The following is a 25555-nucleotide window of genomic DNA, read 5'->3' on the forward strand; positions in this document are numbered from 1 at the left end:
AATGACAAAACAGGTAATCGGTTTCAAAAAGTTTGGCGAGTAGAAAACCAGTCTCATATGGTATTGCTCCATTTTTGTTTGTTTTTTTAAATTAAAAATCAATCAACTTGATTAATGAACAGTAACAGGAAAATAATGTTTTTAAAATTTTATCTGATGAATCAATAAACAATCGATAGAGTAATCAATTCTAATACTATTTCAGTGTCAGCTCTATGTCACATCACGCCAGCGAATCTCAAAACGTGACGAAATATAAGAACATTCAAATGAATCAAACACCAAGCACACCAAAAAAATTAAGGAAGATATGTTGTGACGAAAATAATATTTTGTTGACTGGTCAAACCAGGACGGAGTAAAAACACACCGTCGACCCACGCAGGAATAATGAGGCCATGAGATAATTAATGAGGCCTTTGTTTGTAACTAATTAAAATTTTAACTTTAGATAGTCCTTGAGCGCAACGAGGCCACTTGAACTCACCATAGTTTTGACCCGGGCAAAAGAAAATAATCATCCTTTGCGTAGCGACATGGTTGCATGTTAACAAAACAGAAGGTGCAAACACTGAAAAATTCTTTCCACTTCTTCCTGCGGTGGAGGGGAAATGAGAAGTGAGTCATGAAGTGCAGATATCCCTGACATCAGCCCTTAAGTAGCGGACAGCGCGCGTCTGGAGCCTCGAGCGACAACGGCTTACACCTATATACAATTACTTTAGTCGACTAAACATTTTTTAAAAGCTTGAACATAGCCAACTTGAATTTTGGGGCGTTATAGGCTGGTGACACTGGCTTGAAATCATATTATTCAACTGATTGATATTACAAGTATTACAAAACATTTCGTTTCTGATTTAGAATTTTTTTTACCAAATATTATTTGGTATTGTTTAATCATTTAAAACAAAAGAAACAACAAATACGCCAAATTAATTGATCAATTTCCTCTATTAGAAACAATTTTAGACACTGGTTTGAAGATCACTTTCCTAAACTAAGGTTGCAAGTGTTATTTTGATTAAATGCGAAAGATAATCAAATAGCTTTCACAGTGGATGACAAACCGTAATAGTAAGTTGAGAGGCTAAACGATGATAATTTCTGCAATTTGAAGTTAAAGAATGTCTCTAAACATTTACTCGATCATTAAAGAGGTTGTTAATGAATTTGATAATCAAATGGTTGCTGACTCAATTAATTTGGAAAGCTGTATTCTTAAAACATTGCACTGGAAATAATATTTTTGCGTGTGCAGCAACTTGATCAAAAGTCATCATTTTTTATTGAATTTCGCCAAACTGGATTTATAATTCAAAGTCCCAGTACTATCAAACTCTTTACTGTCAGACATTGGTAGTGAATGTCGCGAGGTCTTGCATGCATTGAAAATGAATTTGATTATTGCTGTTCACAAAATGTTGTGCAGCGTGTGGATGTCAGTGTGTTTCAGATTTAAAATGTTTGTCATTTTTCTACCTAATATTGCAAAATCTTAAAAAAAAAATTCTACATTCCTCGGAAAATTATGGAAATATCTATGTTAATTGAGTCATCTCGAGAAAGAAAAAAACTATCAGAAGTGTTTCATGAGGCTTCGTTTTCAGATCACTACCATTCTTTTTGATAGCAAGGTTTTATGCTTCGAAAGCAAGCCAACAAATACGCAGTCAATCCTCTTGAATATGCCAACACTTTTTTTTTAAATGAGTCAATCTGCTGACAAAGTGATGCTGGCTGCTTCTGAGGCACGCATGAGTCACTGCCGACGTAAAGTGGGCATTTGCTGACACACGTAGCTCGGGTACAAGGAAGCAGGTTAACACAACCAGAGACAACGACTATCCAGGGAGCGGGAAAATCCGCCTTTGAGCTCCTAATGCAGTGTTGAACACTCATGCTTTTTATGGGTCAGCAACGGAACAAACAGCTTTTGTAGCTCTCCGTGCGCCCTCACGTCTCGTGTTCCACGTAGACGCGGATGGCATTTAAATAAGGACACGGAGGAAGAGGGGCATGACTCAAACAAGGTTATTTCAAGTCCAATTAAAGCAATTTGAAAAAGTGGGTGTGGCGCTGACATCTGTTACACCATGTACTCGTCCCTAATGCGCTAATGACATCAGATGAACTCAACCAAATCGAACAAAATCAGGGAACATCGTGTGACCGTGGGTAGACGAGAGCTAGGACTTTTCTGGGTCCTGACATTTCAACTATTTCAAACTATTATGCCAGTGATGTGTCTATGGTTAAGGCTAGGCAATAAATCAATTGATTTCAATCAAAAATTGAATCTTTGGAAATGAGCTAAATGGTGAAATTGTCACGATGGGACGGCGAGGCGGGGAGGACCCAAGAGCAGAGAAGCCAGGAGGCCGGGGGTGTGGGTGATTGTCCATATTTAATAGTTAGCAGGCACATAAGAACAGCAACAGAAAAAGCAGGATGAGGAAAAATTCCAACAAAAGGCGCGGGCTGGCAAAACGGGAAACAAACACAACAGGCAGGCTGGCAAGGAGGCTAAGACCAAACGGACATATGACAGGAGAAAAATGTGACTAACGTGTGATCATGATCTGGCAAGGGCTGCATCAAAAAACTCGGCTTAAATACACACACACACACAAACTAACGACCGACGCGCAACAGGTGGGGAGGAAACAATGAGCAGGGCAAGCGGATTGGTGGAAACACGAGGGGCAGGTAGACACAGACAGGTGGACCGAATCAAAACTAACGCGGAATGACATGAAAACAGAAACAGGAATTATGCAACAGAAAGAACAGAAGCCCTCCAAATAAACCCACCACCCCAAAACCAACAGAACATGACAAAAAATTGATCATTTGCATAAGTGGCAGAATGCTCGATGGGTGGTTCACATGATAGTTTACAATAGACACTAGCGACAGTACTTAATTGTGGCATTTCAAGGGCTAGTCAAATTATATAGCCACTAAAAAATATACGTATATTTTTTCCATAATTATCTATTTTGGAGCCAGCAATGTTTAGACCCTACTTTAGCCTACTTTAAGAGTCGAATATATATGGAAAAAAATAGAAATAAGAAGCGGTACCTAGGATTTGAATGCCCGGACTCAGAAAAAATGTACAAGTTATTGGGATTGAATGAGTTAATTTGGTAACTAAATTATTTTACGCATGCATCTATTGCTTTGAAAAACACATTTTCCTACTTGCTGTCAACTGGAAATGACATCAGATGTGCTCAAAGTAACCGCCAAAGGCAAGAGAAAAAATGAAGTGAAAATTATTTTGCATGTATTAATACTTTTAAAAACACATCTTTTCGACGATCACTTCGACTAGTCGCTATCGACTGAAAGCAACACCTGAACTGAAAGCTCAGGTAACGACCGATCAATCACGGTTCAGCCTTTAAATGTCATATGACCAACAGGTGATCCATGATTGATGACATTTCCAGTTGATGGCAAATCAAAAAATATGTTTTTAGAAGTATTAGCCTCAAATGATATTTCTTTGTTATATTAATAAATACACCATAATATTACTCTCTAGCACAACATCAATCCTAAGACTGACTTAAGGTAGGGTTTTGCTGTTTATGACGTTGTCGTCATGGAATACGGACACCAGTTTAGGTAATCCGTCATCCGAAGTTGCCCTCACAAAATGTAATTAAATTTCATTTCGGGAATTTGCAAATGAGACAAGTGACAACTATAACGGTTAGAAACAGTACGTGGCTAAATGACGGTTAACAAATACAGACACAAGTTAATAACGGGCAAGGAATTGCGATGCAATCAAAACCAAAGGTGTGAGTCATTGGTTACAAGTAGTCTTCATTTAATAACAAGATGATTATTCAGCATGTTCCAATATGTCCAAATACGACACCCCTGCTATGGATCGTAATCATCGGTCTGGGTCATTCAAAGACAAATTCGCCTCCAGTGGCTAAACTTCCTGTTGGCGGCCATTAAATCCGTTAATAGCCCACTATTGTTATCGTTTGAAGATATTCTTAAAGATGCATGAATTGTGATTAAGGATATCCACAAGGACACCTTAAAGTTTTATACTGCCGGATTGTGGTTATAAAACTTAAATGGGTGGAATTCAAGCTCCTTATGTAAGCGAGCGTTAAGCGCCGCTCACTCATGCGGAAAAGCCCGGCAAGCCGGTTCACACTCGCGCAAGTCTTCCCTCGCCTGATGACTCGGGCATTCAGCGGGTCCGGCCAGCTTAAGCAAACGTGGAATATGTTCAAGTCACTCAGACGGCAGCACATTACGCCGGCTAACCGTGCGGCTTATCCACTTTTTCGCAGCCGTGTTGTGACCAAGCCTCCCGCGTTTCCTCTGCCTCAATTCTGCCTGGCCTCCTTTCCCATTGCCTTCATCTAAAATCCCATTAGTGGCAGCAGTGCAGAATGTAATGGATGTGTGTCAGCTCGGCAGCGCCAGCGCTTGTTTACAGGCTCGACTGGGAAAGATCATGAAAGCCGTATCCCCGGCTGCTTGTATTTCACGGATACCTCAATATACAGGCTGAGTTTTGACGTATGCGTCTTTTTTTCTTTGTTTGTTTGCATATGTCCATGTCGCATCAGCAGCCCCTAATTGCCTGTTATAGTGATTGGCAGTTGTCACGCAAACAGGATCTCAGCAGTTAGATTTTAGTGTTTAATTCTCAGCAAGACTAATTTACATAGAGTCATACACAATTTGAAGCCAGACCACTAATTGTCGGGGTTCCTGTGTGTGTTTGCCATTTGGGACCAATATCATATACCTCACTTCCAATTAGTCAGCAAAAAGTCAACATTTTGATGCCTTTTGAAAAAGGTGTTTTTGCCATAAAGCCAAGAAATGTAATACCACATTAATGCCATGATAAAAATGTCTTTTTTTTTCAGAATTCAGATATGAATACTGTTAATGTCTTCAACCACAACTATGATAAATTATCTTTGTCAGTGGACCTATGTCAGACTTCACATAGGAATGAGATGAGACAAAAATGCTAGTCACATGACAACAATGATCATTAAATCTGCCAATCGTGAAACAAAAACAAATGTAGCAAAAATGCTCTTCGATAGATAGATAGATAGATAGATAGATAGATAGATAGATAGATAGATAGATAGATAGATAGATAGATAGATAGATAGATAGATAGATAGATAGATAGATAGATAGATTTGGATTAAAAAAAACACAAAACATGGGCATAAAGTTGTTGATGTTTTTTTGACATACCATTTCTGTGCAAAGTGAGGCTTGACTACAGGCAGCAGGACCTTCGTCTTCTTTCGAGAACGCAAAGTAAATAAAAAGCAGCCTGTGTGCCCAGACTTCATTGTAAATCATGAATGCCCGGCCCGCATCACTGCATTATGGCATACACACGGCCTCATATAGTACTGTACAAAAAAATCTTCAAAATGATTTCAGGTACCCATGTAATGTCACCCGAGAGCCCATTTGAAAAAAAAATATTTTCTGCAATGCACATTCTGACTAACTGCACACAGGAGGTAAAACATGCATGGAAATGATGCCGCTTCCATATAGTGATGCATATTTCAAAAGATGAGAGCGCTAAACTGTTAGTATTTTTTTTTTTTTTTTTTTTGCGAACACGTTCAACCATTTAACCAAAGGTGTCAAACTGAATGTAGAGCGGCCGTGCACAAGCAGTATAATGGGTACCAGACTTGCTCTTTTGTGCCATAATAATCCCATTCTCGCTGTAAAAGCCTCTGACTGTTTTTATGTATGTATTTATTTATTTATTTATTTCTTTTGTCCCATGGCATTTTGTTGATAGAAAAGGTTAGGTGAAATCACTGAAATTTCTTACTTCAAACTTTCCACTCAGAATTTTTGAGGCTGGTTTATTTACACTTGGGAATATTCCAGCATGGCCTTCAGATTTGTCTTTCTAATGAGTAGTTTGCATCTCTTTGTTTTAGCATCTGCCCTTCATGCCCTCTTGAGATTGTTGCTGATGTTCTTAATGGTTGTTTTTCTTTCTTTACAACGCTCAAATTGTTTGGGTGGTCAGCTGCTATTGTTTTCCTTGCGCTACCTAGCATCTGCGCCTCAGTACACCACTGAGTCTGTTTCTCTTCTTCAAGATGTTCTGTTTTGTTGTGCTGGGATGTCGTGCTTTCAATGACTGATGCAAAACCTTCTTTTTTTTTTTCCCTGAATTTAGGGGATGTAGCCCTTTGAGACGTTTTTGTGATTAAGGGGCTATATTCTCCTGAGAGGCATTATTCATTTGTGTCCACTGTCGTGTCCATTTTGTCTCAGCATAGAGAGTGAAGTTGATTGAATCCCACCTAAACACACAAGGCATCATTGTAAAGGTCAGGATGTCCTAAAGTGAGGATTTAAAAGGGGAGCTCCAACGAACGAGTCAAAAGATACAGACCAAAATCAAATGTCCGCTGTATGAAGGGGTTACGGCTCAGCAAGGTATAGATAAATTCGGCTGCCTTTGACATTTAGGCCAATCAGGGCTCCACTAACATTTGCACTGGTCGCATTGCACACATCTCACACTTTTGGGAGGTGTCGCATGGCCATTGCCTATGTATTATCTTCTTATTTTGCATACTATAGCTTTGTATGACAGAGATTGAGAGTGACTCAAGATGATAGCTCCAAAGATATTTTCCTGTAGCAAAACCTGTCTGCAACAGGCAGTTACTGCCAAAACATGCAAATAATTTTAAATAACTTAAAAAAATAAACGGAAAAAAATGATTGATTCCAATCCATCACGTCAGGCATGTCAACATTGCCTCAAATAAGGTCCTCCAATCCAGAGCATCCCTGTTAGGGATACATATTGCAGCGGCTATGTGGATACCTTCAAAGAGGGACTAATTTGTCACATTTTCATATGATTCACTATACAGTGAAACCATGTTTAGACTCGTTTAGGCAGTTGTCGAAATGAAGACATGCTACCAGTCAAGCTCTGCAAATGTCCTGCATAAGCACATGGGACACCTTTTGGACTCCTCAACTTTGACACGCTGTGGTTGCACCGACAAGCATCCTTCGAGACGACCACCGCGGTCCCTGGTCTTATACTTTACGCTGCGGCTCGCATTACAATGGCTATTCATCAAAACGCTCTTCGGGATCCCTCTCGCAGCAACACGCCCACACAATTCAGTGTTCAAAGTGTTTTTAGGGGGGCTTTAGTGAGATTTAGTGGAGGGAAGCCATGGCGAGGGATCAGTTGACTGGCTAAAACATTGACTGGACACAACCAGCCTTTATCAACTGGGAGGCTACAAAAGGTCCACAGTTGGAGGCGCTATTATCAGTTAAGCGCTGAAGATGCTTCCGACTTCAGAGCATCTCATTATTATCCTCTTCGCCCTCATGCCTGCTTCTTTTCAAGTTTGGTCTTCATCTCTGATCTGTTGCACAATCAAACTTCATCCTCTTCTTTTACAAGCTTAAAGTAGACTTTCAGGGACAGACAGGTCTATGTTGATATAAAGAGACGGCATAAGCTTTTCAGCCATTGTTCCACAGCCCAGTCTTAAAGCTCAATGGAAAAGTAGATTACTGATTTTCTTTTTTTTTTGTGGCACAGTAGTGTGTTGTGAGAGATCATCATTTCTTCAATTAATCTCGATTGATCCAAAATATTTTATTTCGAAAAAAAAAAAAAATCCAGTCAACAGTGTTTAGTGAAACAATGATGGGCGTAATTGCTGCTGAATGGCAAGTGCTCACAGCCACATTTTAAATGTGAGCTGATAACCTCAAGCAAAAAGCTTGCAGTTCACAGTACCATGGGATTGCAATTACAGCACTAAATATAGTACTTTCAAATGCTTGAGTAAATTTTTTTTTTCATTGAACGCAATTTATTTAGTTTTTAAACACTGGAGAAAATTCAGCACATTCCAATATTTGACTGCTATGGTTTCTGGAAAATTGGGAGATTTGTTAGTCCAGGGGACACATTTGTTTTAATTTTAAACATAATCGGTTTGGGGGTGAAATCGAGAGATTATCAGGAGAAATGATTGATTGGTAATAAGGCGAAAATCGAGAGTTCGCCGCGTAAATCAGGAGATTTCGCAAGTATGCGTTAGTAAATGTAAAAAGTAAATTTGTAAAATCATGATTTTTTTTTCCAATTGTACGCATTAGATCCTCAAAGATGTTTCACAACCCCCTTCCTGGTTTTAATTATGTGTTTTTTCTAACCGCAGTTGTTTTTGTTGCCTCGACGTGAGCAGATTTTGCCGTCTGCCCCCCTATGTGGTAGTTTCACAACAAAGACGCTATTCACTTCATTTCGTTTGGGATCATTTAATTACAGCCGAAACGGTGTTCCAGGAACTAAAATTCAAGCAGGACATTCTTTTCCTCTTGCCTTAAATCAGCTTGACTTTTTTATCATGTATGCATTGCGTAGAGGTGGCACACACATCAAATGAAACGACGCAACTTTGCCCAAGCGTGGAAATGTAATTAGAATGTATTATATTTTCTTGGGTTAGGGCTGGAGAGAAGTGACTCCTTCACAATATATGTTGTGACGAATGATTGCTTGCATTGATGATTCGAAGACAACTCTTTGACCAGAAAATAATGACGAACCTCTTTGTTTGCCTTGCCTACAGATGCTGGTTCAGGATCGGGAGACGATGGTAAGCTTGCTGTTTTTTGTCTTACTCTGTGCTCACTGCCTACTGAAGCTTTAGTTCATATAGCCAAGTTGCAATTGTGGCCCCCAGCAGCATTTGAAGTGCCACTACAAACTGTCAATCAGATGCATTCATAAGTGTTGAACTGGCAACATTTTTAAACATTTGCTGTATGACTTTCAATTTGACAATTCTTACAACAGATGAATAACTTCTGTCTCTTGAAAAACTTACATGAGAAGGCTTAAAGATTGTGGGATGCGGTCTGCATGGCGAGCAGAGCGTCAACATTAGTGGGGCATTACAGATGAAAAGAAGGAGATTATATAACTTTGGAAACTATTGAATTCAACATACATACATATTTAATTGGCAAGTCATAGAGTAAATGAAAAGGCATTTGTTCGTTGGTGTCCAACAATTTGTGGATGATTCAGGCTGATTAAGTCTTGGCCATTTTCAAAAGATAACTAATCATCGGAAAGCCTCACTCATTAAAATGTCATTCAACTAAGTCCTCAATTTGCTAGCTAATTAACTAAAACAAAATAAAATAAAATAAAACTGCTTCTGAAGCCGAAGCTGCCGGCCCACAGTCAATAATGGAGCCCATCTGTCTACGTTTGCGCATATGCAGATATTTGCGCCTGTCCAGAGCTTGCGTCGCCTTTTGTGTCTTTGTGATTCCTTCATTACGTCCAACAGCGTTTTCACTGGCGCCTCGTCGAGTACATATGAGGCTGAGATTGGAAAGGAGATTAGCACCCCCCCCCCCCCAAAAAAAAAAGATGGCAGATGAAAAAGTGGAAATGAAACTAGTGCTTAATCAAGCAGGGAAAGCGCGAGAGAGAGTGGAACATTGACAAGAAAGAGCAGAGGGTTGGGTGTCGTGGACAATAGAAAATGGCCCGAGGAAAATGGCAAAAATAGATAACAGAACTGAGGAAACAGGCTGCGAGAGATGAGCAAGAGAAGCGGGAGGCGGCGATAAGAAACCCAAGTGAGGCAACGGAAGATAAGCCAGGACAAGACAATGTGGCCTCTGAACACGAGGCGGACATTTGTTATTCTCGACACAACTTGTTGGAGATGCGTGACATTCGTGCCGTGAATGAAAATCGTTCTCTTTTGGTCATGGCTGCTCTTTGCATGGGTGTACCAAAGAAATATGCTTCCTTTTGATGCTCGCACAACTTTGAAGATCTTTTCAGAAAATGCGCAAACATTTGTGAAGCCGTAGCTTGTCAGCGTTTCAGTTTTCTTGAGTTTTTAGGGGCGTGGCTAAAATCAAATCCAGTGATGTACCTGGGTCCTTGCCTGGTACAGCCCTCTGGCTCAAGATGTTGAAATACCAATAAACTCTTTCTAGAATTATAATTTTAAACACTAGTTATCACACTCATGTATGGAGCAACTGCACATTATTATTTCCTCCCATTCTAAAAAGTTTTGGGTCAAAAATAACTCAAATGGGATCCATAGAAGACCAACTCGACTTTTTAGTTATGCATTTTGCAAATTGGGTTATTTGTTTTTTACTCAAGTGCCAATATAATTATTTCAACACATTTTTTCTTTTTACACTTTAGCAGTCGAGTCAGGAAAAAAAAAAAAAATCAGGTCAAAGGTAATCGGCCCAGCTTTTTGTTAGTCATTTAACCGAAACAGTTTGGGTCAGCTCATTTTTGACCCGGTTTCGGTTCGTAATTAACCAGCAATTTTCTGTTGTAATCTTTTGTAACTAACATTTTATGACTTAAAACGATTGGCTCAAAATTATCCAAATCAAGTCAAAGGGTGTTATGTTATTCATTTGACCTAAAAAGATGGGTTGGCTCATTTTTTGACTCTGTGTGGTTTTTGACCCAACTGCTTCCCATTGTATTATGTTTTAATCAACGTTTTTTGTTGAATTTTGTCTAAAAACAGTTGAGTCAAGAATAACCTAAATCAAGTCAAATGGGGACCAACCCAACTGGTTAAGTCATTCTTTTTACCAAAGATATTATGTCATTCAGTTTTTTTTTTTTGTTTTTTTTTAATTTGAGTAATTTTTTGACGTTATTTTTGAAGTATTTCAGTGTCATTCTTTTTGAAACGCTATGTAAAATCACCATTTTAAAAAGTTGGGTTTCCCCCTATTTGTTTAGATTTGGGTTATATTTGAGTTCATTGAGTTTGCCGGTGAAACAGAACACGAGAGCGTATTTAAGACAAAAGTGAATGAAGACGGGAGTGTGGTCAGACGCCAAAGGTGGAATGAGATGAGAGCTGCTGTTGCTTTATGTGTGGGGCAAGGAGGTGGAGAAGGTTAAAGAAAGCGCTCATAAAAAAAGTGGGCAGGGCCGGCGCTGAAGGAAGCAACATGAAAGGACCATCCAAGGATCAAATCAAACGCATTTTAACGGCCAATGATAAATCTGCACACATAAAGATCTGCTCAGCTGGGTAGCTGCCATTTTTATTGGCTGTATGCTTTATGCGTGTGTGTCCAAAGTGCAAGCTACACACACACGCACACACACACACAGATGCTTGTGAGCTTGTACGCTGCTTTGTGTTTAGTTTGTTTTTTTTAATCGGATGTAGAGGAACATAACTCAGCTGTGCAGGGAAAGTGCCCTTAAGCCATGTGTCTGGTCACATGGCCCTGTTAGTCAGCATCAGACGTTTGTCCAAATCAAATTGTGCTGTTGGGGGGAACAACCCAACTCACGTGGGCATAAAAGCATGAACAAAGACCAGGGCCTCTTTGTCCGAGTCTATTTTAAGGATGCTGCTGAAAGGTCGGCGTACCTCACCTGCATGACTTGGTAATTGCTTATTCTGTGAGGATTTTTTTTATTTTTTTTCGGTTGAAGTGCCCTTGAGCTAGGCACTAGGACTGGAACTGTGTCCTTGAGTAATTTGAGTACCTCGGTCCTGTTGCAATGAAAAGGCCTAGTTAAAAAATGAACTGCAGTTGTTGAAAAATAACATATGGACATCAAGGCCTTGGTACCATTTTGAAGTAAATCCCATGCAGTGTGTTCTGACAATAAAGGTAGACTTGACTCATCACGACATCAACAACACTATGTTGACCTGAAACCAAGTTGAATTGCTAATTATGCTAATAAGCAATGCCTAAATACACTCAATTATGCTCACATTGTATTATAAGGTGCCTGTTGCAAGAAATTAGTGGGAGCTCCAATGTGGCCACGGGTTGCAGCACTGTTCTAGCAGAATTAGTGGCTAGCAGGACTCAGTTGCCCCTTATTAGGTCGTGAGAGCATTTATACTATAGTAACACACTACCGACATGGTCATAATAAAGCTTACCTTTCCAAATAACATTTTTATTTTAAAGTAGGTCTGGTGTAATAGCTGACTTGACTCATCACCAAAGTCAACAACAACTATGTTGTCCTAAAAAATAATTAAATGGCTAATTATGCTAACTAAAAAAAAGAAGTACTTATGTTGACGTTGTCTTATATGACACGGCCCACAGCAGTGAGAAGCAGCTCCAATTTTAGAGGTCATCAGCGCTTTTAGCGACGATCAGCACTAGATGTTAGCAGAATTATAATATATTTTATCGAATGAAATTATCATTATCATCGATAAATGACATAGAGGTTCAACAACTTTTGATTTTTTACTTTTTTCAACGTTAAAATTTGCTAGTCGAGCAGTAGGGCCAACGGCAATTGCCATCATCTTGCTGCTAAACAGATGAGTTGAAGCACGACCACCCACCAAGCACCAGTTCACTTGTCCACCGCACAAGAATCCCTCGATTGATCATCATAAATCAAACAACACCAACAATTCTTTCCACCCACCCTTGCACCAACACGTCCATCCATCCATCCATCCTTCTGCAACACCCACCGCTGATTCATAGTGACCACTTCTTGGCAGGTTCCACCTACTTGTTCATCTCGTAGCGTGTGAAATGCAATGTTCAGTAACTCTTGCTTTCAGTCCATCTGCTTGCTTCTAGAGATGGAACCTTTTGTATTATTTGTCATATACATCGTAGATGTCCAGCAATATGAAAAGCTGTCTAGATCAGTTGGACTAATTAACGTGATCTAACCTAACGCCGGTTTTTGAGAAAAGATCACGGAGACAAAAGCTTCATACATATGTATAGGGTGAAAAAAACAAACAAAAAAAAATGGGGCAGCCGAGACCGTGGCTCTCCGATATCAGTTTTGTAGGACGTAAACAGAATCATCACAGTCACACTCTCATGCTCATTTCGATTTTTGCGGTTCCGCGTTGAGTAAATCCTGTAGTGGGCTGCAGTGAGTAGGCCCAGTAGAAGTAAGACCAGAGCCAGCGGGTTACAAGGGACTTTGGGTCTGGCTGTGCCGTGTGCTGCTTCTGGCAGTCAAGTGACCTATTTCTGCACAGTTTGGAAGGCTAACTCTTATCTAAATGAAACAATTTGTCAAGGTCAAAAGACTGTCACGTAACTTACCGTCGCCATTTTGTTTCTGAAAGGGACTTCCATTATTGTGTTAAGAACAGGAGGGTAATTACTAGCTTTATTTATGACATCTCCTCAATGCCTGTCATTCTTTTGTGTCTTTTAATTGTTTCCCTCTCTATGCTAATCTCGACAACATGATTACAATGTCCAGATTGAGGACAATTTAGCGTGTGCAAAGTATGCAAAGTCAGCACGCCGCGCCTGCCGTTTGCCTCTTTTCTCTTCTTTAAAGGTTGGCTAATAAAAAGATAAACAGTAGACTTAATTGAAATACAATAGCATGATTGGGGTAATTAATCTAATGATCAGACCCTCCGACATTATGGATCTGCAAGCACTTCATTTATTTGAATTAATTAACTGCGGTGCACTTGTCAATCCAATTGAAATCGATTCAGCTTTGTGGGGCCAGTGCGGGGAAATGATCCCACTGTATGTTGGCACACTTAATAGGTTCTGCCAAATAGAGCGGCATAAGTTCGGGGACAATTATGTCATCGATTTATACCAGCTCTAAAGTTTACACAACTTGAAGATGTACTTGGTGACAAAAAAAGTGTCCATAGAGGAAAAAAAAAAACAAAAAAATCACTACACTGGGTGTATATGTGGCACATGGGCACTAGGGACTGACTGGTTATCGGCCAATACTTAAGATATTTTAGCTGCTAACTTCAGAGAACTAGGTATTTATTTGCATTTTCAGTTGACTTTACGGTCTAAATGTTACACACTATTCCTTTAAGGCCACTGGACTAATATTGATTTTTAGTGTGCTACTCTTATATTTTGAATGCATTAAAATATGACAGTCGTTTTTCAATAAGCCTTTAGCTATTTTATTTCGAGTTTCCCTAGTAACCTTAAACAGCAACAAATTTCGAATGGTGTTGTACAGTTCTAAGACCAATGACAATAAATCTTCAATTCAATTCAAATAATAATTGGTATCTGTAGCAGACCCACCCCCCCCAAAAAAAAACCATTGTTCTATATTAATAACCACATGTCGCTGATTAGACAAATTCTCTGAGCAACACCACTTGAAAATCTGTGCATTTGTCAAAACACAACGCAGCTCTGCTTACCTTTTGGCTTGAACATGATGTCAGGGTTTTCCTGCATGACGTGTCCTCCGTGTCATAGTGCTTCAGACACTAGTCTAGCCGCGGACTGAGAAAGTTGCTGTGGAGGTGGATAAAACTGTATGTTAAACGTGATTGGCTTGAAAGTTGCGTGATTGAACATGTGATGCAAGGGCAGGCATTCAAAGATGAAAGCATTGGTATATAAGCTATGAAAATATCAAATTTCCATCATATGCCCCCTTTCACAATTACTAAGACTGTGTTTAAAAGTTCAGGCCTAGACGATGACCTCATTGATCTTCTCTGACGGTGAAACTATCGGGCCGAGAATAGATTAAGAGAGAAGTATCTGGATGACCTCCGGTCCCTCTGATGATTGTTTCATCACATGATGCCCCCGCCCCCTACAGTCACACACACAGACACACACACTCCAGCATCCTCGCTCCAGTGGCCTCTGCAATGATGAGTTGCTGGCCCAGTCCCCTTCCTATTGCCATGGTAACCAAGTTGGAGGTTTATGGAAGTGAGTAATCTAATCTTCCCACTTTGTGGCCTCACGATAAGGTTCAGCACTGCCAGCCCACCCACCTGTCCGTGTGTATTTATGTGTGTGTGCTGTTTGGTCATTGGATGCCACATGTCTTCTTACGCACAGAAGCTATCTTGCCAATATGTTCCAGCCTAATAGGCAGGTGAAAGCCGAAGGGCAGATAGGCTCCCAGCCTCATTTGGAAGGCCGAGCCTGACTCAAGTTGACATTCTGTGCAGATATCCGCGAGTTTAAAGAGGAGCCTCCGCTGCACTGATGGGAGCCGTTAGGGATGGCCGGGGAATAGTTGCTTTTTCTTGCTTTACTTCAGAGAAAATGACCCCATTGCAATATTGCCTTTTCTTGTCGAGCAAATTGTGGACAGCTCTGTACGTTTTCGAAACGAGTGTGAGTACATTCGCACGGCTGCTTTTACTATTGTTGATATTCTAGTTATTACCCTATTAAAGGGTGTGGGGGGTTGACCAGGAAATAACTTGCCTGAAGAAAACAGTCGGGTTAAAAATAACCCAATTATGGGTGAAAAATAACCCATGTATGGGTCAAAAAACAACCAAACCCATATTTGGGTCAAACTGACCCAACAATCTAAGTTGTTTTATTGAAAACAACACAATTTTCCTTGGTGTCTTGGACAAGACAACCATGTTTTGTAAAAACAACGCTGAAGGAAGTGAAATCGTCCCAAATATTGTCTCTATCCTTGGCTCATAATATTTTTGAAATGGCAAAAATAATTCAAAACTGAGTGCTGTGCCATTCATGCCTGAATTATAAAACTTTGGAATTTTGGAGTCTTTGGGCGCATTTTATTGAGCAACTGCTGAAGATTGTTAATATCTGTTTTATATGTGGCTCGTTCTCCGGAAAATTCATCTTGAATAACAAAGTGCAAAGATGAAAAACATTAACAAAAGAAAGGCTTACTGTGTTTTGCAAAGGAGACGCGGGAATACAATTCAGCAATGAGTTGCTTCATGTTCTAATTCATAATCTTAGTTTAAAAATAAATGCATTGTTATTGGCACGGCATTCAAATGATTGGTTTGATTTGCTGTCTGCCAAAACCTTCTTCGAATCCAACAGACCACTGACGTACCCTCATTTGAGAACTGCAGCCTTAACCAATCAAATACTTCCAAATAAATGTAGGTATTTTTTTTTAGATGCGCAGCAGAAATAGTGTACTGTTTGTGTCTTAAGCATGTCTTGAGAGCAATGTCTACCTTGTAAGAACCCTAATGAACGCCTGACATGAACACAGTTGCTACCTTGGTCAACACTTGCAACGTCTGCCCTTCAGTTGGATAGGACCTTAAAAATGACTACTTCAGTGTTTTTTTTTTTTAATTCTTAATGATATCCTCTCCTGCTGGCTTGTAGCCTAAATGGCTAATGCTAAAGCTAGTAAACTATGATGGCTGTGGTGATGCAGGCTGTACAAAGCTATTTTCCTCTGTAGGATTTTTTTTTTCCCCAAACAGTGCGAGCCTTGGAAACGTGCCCATCAAGGTTAAATCAAAAGGCTAGGAATGCCTATGATAGTTAGAACGTCAAGCAGTAATTTAGCGATGCGGCCCTAGTGCACATAAGTTGGCTCACCCCTTGGATGGATCCGATTTAATGGGAACTCTATAGATTCTATAGCGTCGGCATTAAAGACGATCCCCCTCACCGAGCATACGTGCAGGCGGAGCGCATGAGAAAGGTTTGCCAGATAAGCCTTTATTTTGGCTCGGGGATAATGTTGTAATCTGGAGCGAGAGGGATGGGATCTGAGAGTGAGATGGAGGCAAAGTGCTAAGATCCCTTCATCTATACGCGCCGGCACCCTCTCAGCCGCCCGGACCCAGCTCCTCCCTTCGCCTCTCGGCGGGGAAGCATCCAATCATGCCGCTCTGAAATTATTATTAACATTTTCCATTGCCTTGTTGGAGCGGGCGCTCAGCGGGGGCCGCCAACGAAATGAATTCAGCCAGAAGGGAATCTAAGTGCATCGGAGCTATCAGCGGAGTTGGATGAAGAGCGGGACGGTCGGCCTGATGAGAACGGCGGGGTCACCTTTGGGCCAGACCTCCATCTCAGCGGCGTTAGGGATTTTAGCGTCAGATAGATTTTTTTTTTTCTTTGTCATCTAGAAAATAATGCGGCAAAGGTGTGGTGGGGAGGGGAGGCGGCAAAGATTGCTTTGGCCCACACAAGGAAGGACGAACGGACGAATATTGGCGACGAGAGATGGGAGGATATGACCTTTTGCAGTAATGGCGGGATTTGACTGGGATTTAGAAAGGGAGCGCGGGAATGCCTTGGCCACTTAAGACTTTCACAAAAGCTTCCTGTGTGTTTGGGGAAGAAGAGGCAATTTTCCAAGGATACACTCATAATTGTAATCGAACAAATGTTACTACAATGTCATCGAATAGGCTAACAAGCGCTTTGTCCAAAATTGGTCGGACTCTGATTTTTTTCCATAAACTGATATTATTTGTTAGCCCTTGTCTCTTTTCTTCAAATGATTTGAACTTGCTTGCGCTCTTATTTTTGCCCAAGAATCATATTATTGTGATATTAAAATCAATCATCTACCCAGAGACAATTCAGAATCATAAAAATGTCATACTTTATAAAGTGAACCACCCCAAGAAATTCTTAAGAGAAATTTGCATAAAGAAAGGAGCATATTCATTTTTTAAGAGCAAATCAATTGGAACATGAAACAACATATTGCAAAATTATGTTACAGTATAGTGACTTTATTTTCTTAAACGTTCATGTCCAGGAGATAAGCAGCAAATAATCTACTGCCAAATGAAATTTACCTAGAAATTCCACTACAAATATAGTTTGAAGTTGAATAAATTGGACATGGATGTGCACAGCACTCTGTTTTAAGCCGAAAAGATCGTTTCCCAGTCGGCTAATCACTGAAAATCGGTGGAGAACCACAGATGTACAAAATTGACACAGGTTTATCGAAACGTTTTCAAACTCGCATCGAAGCAACAAGCTGCGCTTCCTGTTTTGTTTTTCTTCCCATGACCTAAATGCTCAAGTGGCTCCGAATCAGCTTGAAACAGGCCCGTGTTTTTCTTTCTTTAAGTGCATATGAGCTTTTCTCTTTGGAGACATTTCTCTTAAGGGACGTTCAACAGCGCTGCGCTCAAATGTGTGCTCAAACATCTGAAGGCTGTATATTTATGGCTTTCAATACTCATCGGAGTGGTTTGAATTTTTAATGTCAGTAGAATATGTATGCTTGGAGCTCTTGCTTGTCAATTGGATTCCGAGTGGAAAGGCGGTTGAGTGAAACGTGAGCTCGAGGAGGGGACACGATTGCTGCCGCGCATGTTTTTACTTATACAGACAAGGAAATCGTGGGTACCTCACAGGTGCGTTAATTAGGACTGGACCATATGGCCCAAAAATAAGATCTGAATTTTCTTCGATCGTTCTAGACAATTATGATTTTAATTGATTTCAATCGAAGAAATAAACCCAATAAACATTTATTTGAAGGTTTTATTTATTTTTAAAAAATCCTGTAGGAAGGATTCTCACAAAAATGTGCTCAAGACTTTGGTCACAATCATTCATTGCTCACCTGTTGGTCATGTGATGTTAATTATATGAACTGTGATTGATTGGTTGTTAACTGAGCCTACAGCGCACGTGAATTCAATTTCAGCTGTGAAAAAAATGTGTTTTTAAGATGTATTTATTTATTATCATTTAGATGTATTAATATATTTAATCCCAAAGACTTAATTATATGTTTTTAAAAGTCGAGACATTCAGTCGTAGGAACTTTTTCTCCGAATATTTTCAAGTGTTAGGCTAAAGGTGTGTCTGAAAATGGCTAATACTGAAAGAATTTTAGACAAAATGTGGCTAAATAGCTGGACTAGCCCTATAAATGCCACAAATGTTGGTACCTATCGTAATTATGTCTGTAAACATGTCTCCCTTCCAGCCTTTTTTAAAATGAATTCCAAATTAATTTGACTAAATTGGATTTTTTGCCCCGCCCAGGTACTAATAAATACAATAACAATCAGGAATGTAATATAAATAAACATGAAAAAAATAGAAATTGTTATTCACTGCTGACTGCTGAGTGAACAAAATACTCATGCTAAGAAGGATACAGTCTAACTCTATGCAAAGGAAGTTTTCTCTGCCGCGGGGGTGCACAAATAAATAAAGAGGACAGCTGACTTTTTTTACCGCTTTTGTGCAAAGACTTGAAAAAGCACAACTCTGGTGCATTTCACTTTTGACTAAGAGACTCTATCAGCTGCTTCAACCATCACAAGAGCTGCAGGAAATGGAAAATCATTATTGGCCTTCCCTTTTGGCTCCGTGCTTCATTTCTCTGTTGGAAAATTGCCATTGCTCATACTTCTCGTCCACAGCCTTGAGGAACAGAAAGATTTGTTCCAAGAACAGCCTTGTCTAATGAAGTGGCAGAATGCAGTCAGGAGTTTTTATACGAGGCCCATTATGGAACTTCGGCGCTCGTGGAACACAAATCCGCAAAGAGACTCATCTTTTATCTGACGCGTTGTTGACCCGCGACTCGGTTGCACTTCGCAAAAGGCTGAAAAATCTGCAACCCAGAAAGAGTTGCATTGTTTGGAGTTTGCTTTCACTACGGCAGAATGCATAAGGCTCGATATGAAACTGCTTACTGAAATACGTTTACCACTGAGTTAAGGAAATTGTTCTCAAACGTGTAGCTCTGAGGGGTACACATGTTTTTTTTTGTTGTTGTTAATTTAAACCATTTTCTGGAGTTGCAGATTAAAATACACGCAAAGATACATACTCAGCTAAATTGGATGTATTTTAGCACTCCCAGAGCGCTGTTAATGTATGAAACAGGTACAGGTATGAAATTGCTCACGCAATAACAAACAGTAAGATTTTAAAATTAAATCAAGAAACAAAACCTTAAATACAGTTCATATAATTAGAATAGTGTCATATAATGGAAGCGTGGAAGTGTTTTCATGAGTGTAAGTTGTACACTACAAATGCGGTTAAAAAGTGTAGTACTGTATATACTTTTTTTTCATTAAAAAAAAAAATAACTCAACATTTTACAGCATTTGTAAAAAGCTGAAGACCACTGGACTAATTTAACCAAATTGGCTATAGTGTTTCTTTTTTTTTCCTGCCAGTTTGCCATTCATCATTCATCGGCGCTATGGTCACCTTTCGGTCATCGTCAGCCCACCATTTGTTTCATGCCAAACCAAACCCACAATTCTATTGTTATTTAATTTTCTCACAGTTGGGCAGACTACACTGTTTTGCCGGTCCGTCGTTCATTGGCAAAACGGGCGTCTGACGGAACCCACCTCTGTCTGAATGAAATGTCCACCTTTCCCGGTGAGCCACAAATACATTGTCGAAAGAAAACCCCCCTTCCTTTGATTAGTTTGTCTTTTTATTTTAGATTTCTCATCATTCATTATCCATGACAGACTGTCCGTAAACGTTGACGGACTGCCCACTTCTGTTTATTGGTGTCATGGTGATATGTTAAAACGTAGAGATAACTTAAAATAGGCAATCCATAATCATGTATGAAGTGCAGGAAAGGGGGGAAAAAAAAAACAGTTTATCTCTCCGCCTCCAGCTTTGGCCCTTGCACTGGCGGTTGTGTGCTCACAGGATTTGCCAGCAGCCTCCTCCTCCTTGCTTGAGCTGAAATCCCGCCGCCATTCATCCAGCGTGGGGTGGTCCGAGGCGACTCTCCAGCTCTCAGTGGCGTGAGATTGGCCCCTGGGGCTGGTGGCGAGATAAAGTGTAGCATGGAGAGGCTAAAGCCAGCAAGCGGCCGACACCAGTCGAGCCGGTGGCGCACGGCTATGAGTCCGAGGCGGAGGTTTTTCGAAGAATCCATGTCTGGTGGCGCAAACAGGTGATGGGGACAGAAGGTACGAGAGTTTGCCAAAATGTGTGTTTGTTGGGGGGTGTGAGCTTGTCTCGGAGGGTGTAAGTCGAGGAGATGCTCAAAGACTTTTACTCTCTAGGGAGCGTAATAATATTATAGAAGCATGATGCTCATATGGAATAGTATGGTTGAACGTTTTGGTGGATACGTTCAAAACGTATCGAAAAAGTCAATACTTTCTGGCATTTTTAGAAAAAAAAACACTTTTTTTTCGGAAGAAAACACGAATATATACATTTAATAGCTGATTATAAAAAAGGTAAAACGCTAGAATCACTTTTTGTTTCTTTTTGATGAATCAAGTGACATTTTTAAGTTTTACAAAGCAACACAATCCTCCAGAAGTACACAGACATTACCAAAAGAAAGAAATATGCTCAGTATACACATGTCATAGCAGGCATGGAAACAGCATAAGTAAAAGTGAAGCTAGCAGCATGTTAACATGATCGTGCCTGTAATAGTTTTAGCACAACTAATTTAATACACCACCACAAATGGTATACCCCTTCCCTCAAAAAAAGAAGGAAAAAAAAATGTCTTACTTGTTTTAAACCACCCACCCACTGTATTTTTCCAGCTATACACTTTCAAAGGTCTCGATGTTGGAATAGTTAAAAAAGAAAAACACAATTTAGGTGTACTTATTTTTCCTCCTCAACTATACTGTTCAGAAAATTGATTCAGGCATTATAGTCCACATGTAGTCCTAGTTACTGTAGAATTATGAATTTTTCCCCCCATCTGGCTAGAATGTAGGCATGTGTAAATAACTGTCTTCCTTTCTCACAATAGTTTATATTAGATGTGTAAAAGAAATTTAAAAAAGTAAAGTCGAAGAAAGTCTGAAAAGAAAAATCAATTCCAATCATTTTCTTTGTCAAAATGTCCTTCAAGTTTTAGTTCATCTTTTTTTTTCTTTTATCTAAAGGACATCACTGTCAGTGTATTAAGGGCTGGAATTTTACCTGAGGCTTCCTATTGGTGCTAGCACGTCACATCATTCTGTTTTGTGTCAGACTGTTGCACTGCCACCAATTCATATACTGTAACCTCGTTTTGCTTTACGAAAAGAGTTTATCTTCATCTAATTTGCTGGTTGAACAAATGCAGACCGTTCACAGGGGCGACGAACTCAGAGGTTCTTTTAAAGCTACAGGGCACCGAAATAATCCAGAGTATTCTGAAAAAAAGGCCAGCTGGCAAATAGTTATGGTTGTAGTGATTGTAGGAAAGATCAATTCAATCGCCCCAAAAAATTTCAATTAGCTCTTCCACAAAGAGCTTTGAGCTTTGAGCTTTGACAGGGGATGCTGTTGTGTACCTTACATTGAAAAGATGTCTCTGTATGACCTCTTTTCATTCTGTGAAGCCCTTTGAGACTTCGGTGATTTAGGGCTATATAAATAAAATTTGATTGATTGATTGATTGATTCAAAAAGTCATTTCAGCCTTTTTTTTTTTGATTGCCATGAATCATATGCTGCTTTACAGACGTAATGCTGCAGTAAGCAGCACTAGAACGTGATCATTTTCCTATTTGCAGCAGCCCCACACGCAGTCCACATCTGTCAACTTGAGCTATGCGTCGAGGACAGTCAAGTGGCTCCGGGCCATACTTGCCATTTCGCCCTCTCCAATTGATATCCTTCACCAGTGGATTACTTATTCATTTTGTCATTATTTCACACTCTTTAACAAGCTGCAAAAAGGTGACTGAGCCTCAACCGCACTGGAATGGGAAAATACAAACACTGAGGATGTATTCCACTCGCGGAAACCGTAACATTGAACCCACCTGGGCTGAACTGTGGGGCGTAAATCATCAGCTACTTTATGCGCGACTGAAAACATCGCATAGCACATTTAAAAGTGTATTTATTGTGCTAGTCAGAAATACAGTTAGTATCTCCTGAGTAAGATGAGGAGAATACACGGTATTGAAAATTGATATTCATTGAAACTCAATCTATGACATCAGTTCTCAACCTATTTCCAATTAAAAATAATGAGATCAAAAAACAACTTCATTATGGGTAAAAAAAAAAAAAAAAAGTACGACCCTTCCAGGTTGTTTTATACAAAACGGCTCACTCTTTTCGGTGTTGTTCGAAACAACAAAATGTTAGGTCAAAGTATTTTTTTTGACTCACAAATGGTTTTTGTTTGTTTTCACATCCTCCATGTGAAATATTTCCCCAACCTCTGGCAAAGAAAGCAATTATTCATTAAAAACAAAAGACTTCTGTGCCATTCATATCTGAATTATTACATTTTGGAACTGTATTTCGATTGATATTTCTAAGCGCATTTTATTTCGCAATTCCGGAAACTAACGTAGATAATATTAACTGATTCAAAGCATCAACCATTTGATAGAAAATTTTGTCACGAATGACAACGTGTAGCTGCATAAAGCTAAACAAAACAACAGGCATCACGGGCAATAAAACACAATTTAGCAATAGTTATCCAATTCTCTCTTAATTTGGAAAAAAAAACAATAAACTGTTTCTGTCAAGGCATTAACAAGCATTAAATTGGATTTGCTGCAAAAATAAAGTTAAAATCACATGTACCCTAACACCCCCCCACCCCCCACACACACACATTTTAGAGCCTTTGCCATTGCTTCTCAGTTATATTTTGCCATGACCCCCCCCCCCCCCCGAACCTTTTGTATCCTTTTTAACATTAACAAAAGAAAAAAGCAAAATAAATGAACTTTCAACTACTGTTATTTTTTTACAGCATTAATATGGTTTACAGCTTGGTCTAAAACTGAAAAAAGTAACCCAGTACCAGGTCGGTTAAATTCATTATTGATTAAAATGATCATATTAGTAAGATTTCGCACTCTTATCTAGTGTCCTGCAAATATATTTTGGTCGGAAACTAGGTCTGGAATTGGGACAGTTTTAACTGAATCATGTCAAGCAAATTTATTCATGTATACTATGAATTACAAAAGAGGCTCAAAAGTCTTCACAAATCCATGACTTGGCAAGCACCAGATATAAAAACAATATAACAGCAAAAAGAAGACACCCTCCTTTAAGTTAAGAAAGAAATTAACGGTTTATTAATCATCTCTAGGTTTACCATTCTGGTATGCATGCAACAGTAAGTTAGTCGTCTTTTACTTTATTACCCAGTCAAAGGCGTACGGAAAAGGGAAACACATAGAAGCAGAAAAATGTAGATTGTTTGCTACCGCGCGCATATGCTTTGCATTGCGATGGGGATTTCTCAGGAAATAGACCAAGACTCGCAAGTGCCAGCTGAAGGGGAAAATTAATTGAATTTCCAATACACTGATGGAAGATAGCAAATCCAAATAGTAAAAAAAAAGCAAGCTACTATGGAATCAAGCCGCACATCTTTTTCCACTCTTCAGAATTTTTGCCTGTAAGCACTGCCTCTACTATTCACGTAAGCACACAATCGTAACGGCTAAAACAGTCATTCTGCATCCACCAAAGTATGACAATAAATAAGCCACGCACGAGGACGTGAAGTTCTCCAAAACTCGACGCTGCCGTTCCTCCGTCTCACTTTGAAGGCGTCGTCATGAAACTTTCCTTCAACGTGACATGCAACACTCTGGTTGACTGTAGATAGGTGTTTGAATTGAAGGGCGGCCGCTGAGTCATTCGGGCAAAAAGAGAAACATAATGCATGGACTAATCCTCGCAAAGCTGGGAAAAAGCTTTTTAAAGCCATAATTCCTTCTTTTTAATCCATTCAGCAAAGGTTTGACCCAGCTTGAAGACCCTGCTCATGAGTTGGTTAGCAGCTCCTCGGGCCCTGGCAGTTTTATTTATTTATTTATTTATGTATTTATTTATTTGCTACGTGCTTTGGAAGGATTTGTCGGGAGAGATGAGTGAGGGACTTTGGTTCATAGTTTGCAAGGTTTGCGGGTAAGATGTCATACCATCTGAGGAGTCATGTAGTGCAGGGTTCCTTTGGGTCTTTTGCTGACTATGTTACCGCAACCTGATTCATCATGATCACGGATAATTGATGTGTCATGCATTGCTCATCTGGATCAATAGCTGACAACTGAAAGATGAAGTGGCCACATTTTCAGAAGCCGAAGACTTTTTCTTTTTTCCCCCTCGGACCAATCTTGTACAAGGGCCAATACCCATACGATGGTGGTCCCCAGCCCCGATTGAAAATACAATAAATAAATTAAAAAAAAGGAAGAAAAAGGATGGATTTGTGTCAACAACAACAAAAAAAGTGCCACACACATTATGGGAGTAACTAGATATGGAGCACATATTTCTCCATGGCGATAATGTAATTGCATTTGTACTGTCATTTTGCTACTTTGTGTTGGCTCCTTCACTGAATTTTGCTGAACTGAGCTTTGTTCAGAGGATGCCGTTGTTTAATAGTGATGTTCTGTGTGATGTGATTTCTCTTCACCAGTAAAGCCCTTCGAGTGGTGATTCGGGGCTGTACAATAAAACCTAAATGACCTTAAATTAGTAAAATGATTGTCAACTGTTACGACTGTAGAAAAACCAGTATATTGGTATCATGATATCTTTTATTTCCACATTGATGCTTTGAGAGATATTTGCCGTATTTGCCCACAATAAAGTGCACTAAGGCGCACAATAAGGCGCGCGGCTATCATGGAAGAAGGTAGCGAATGAATAATCACGTCAGGTATTTGTCAGGTTTTGTTCAAGGTCCCAATTGTTCTTAAAACGTTCTTAAGACGTAGTGAAAGGCAATCGTTTTTTTCCGTCACAAAGATATTTT

General features: G+C 39.7%; 1 protein-coding gene across 1 annotated transcript in view; it reads left to right on the forward strand.

The window, feature by feature from the left end:
• Positions 1-25555, forward strand: part of tmeff2a (transmembrane protein with EGF-like and two follistatin-like domains 2a) — a 92697-nt gene that overhangs the window by 34847 nt on the left and 32295 nt on the right. Inside the window, exon 4 of the mRNA XM_088416055.1 lies at positions 8667-8693. Coding sequence (XP_088272181.1) covers positions 8667-8693 — 27 coding nt within the window. The remainder of the gene's footprint in view (positions 1-8666; positions 8694-25555) is intronic.

This window comes from Hippichthys cyanospilos, chromosome 5, assembly GCF_059441005.1.
Source record: "Hippichthys cyanospilos isolate Australia breed blue-spotted pipefish chromosome 5, RoL_Hcya_1.0, whole genome shotgun sequence".
Lineage (NCBI taxonomy): Eukaryota > Metazoa > Chordata > Actinopteri > Syngnathiformes > Syngnathidae > Hippichthys > Hippichthys cyanospilos.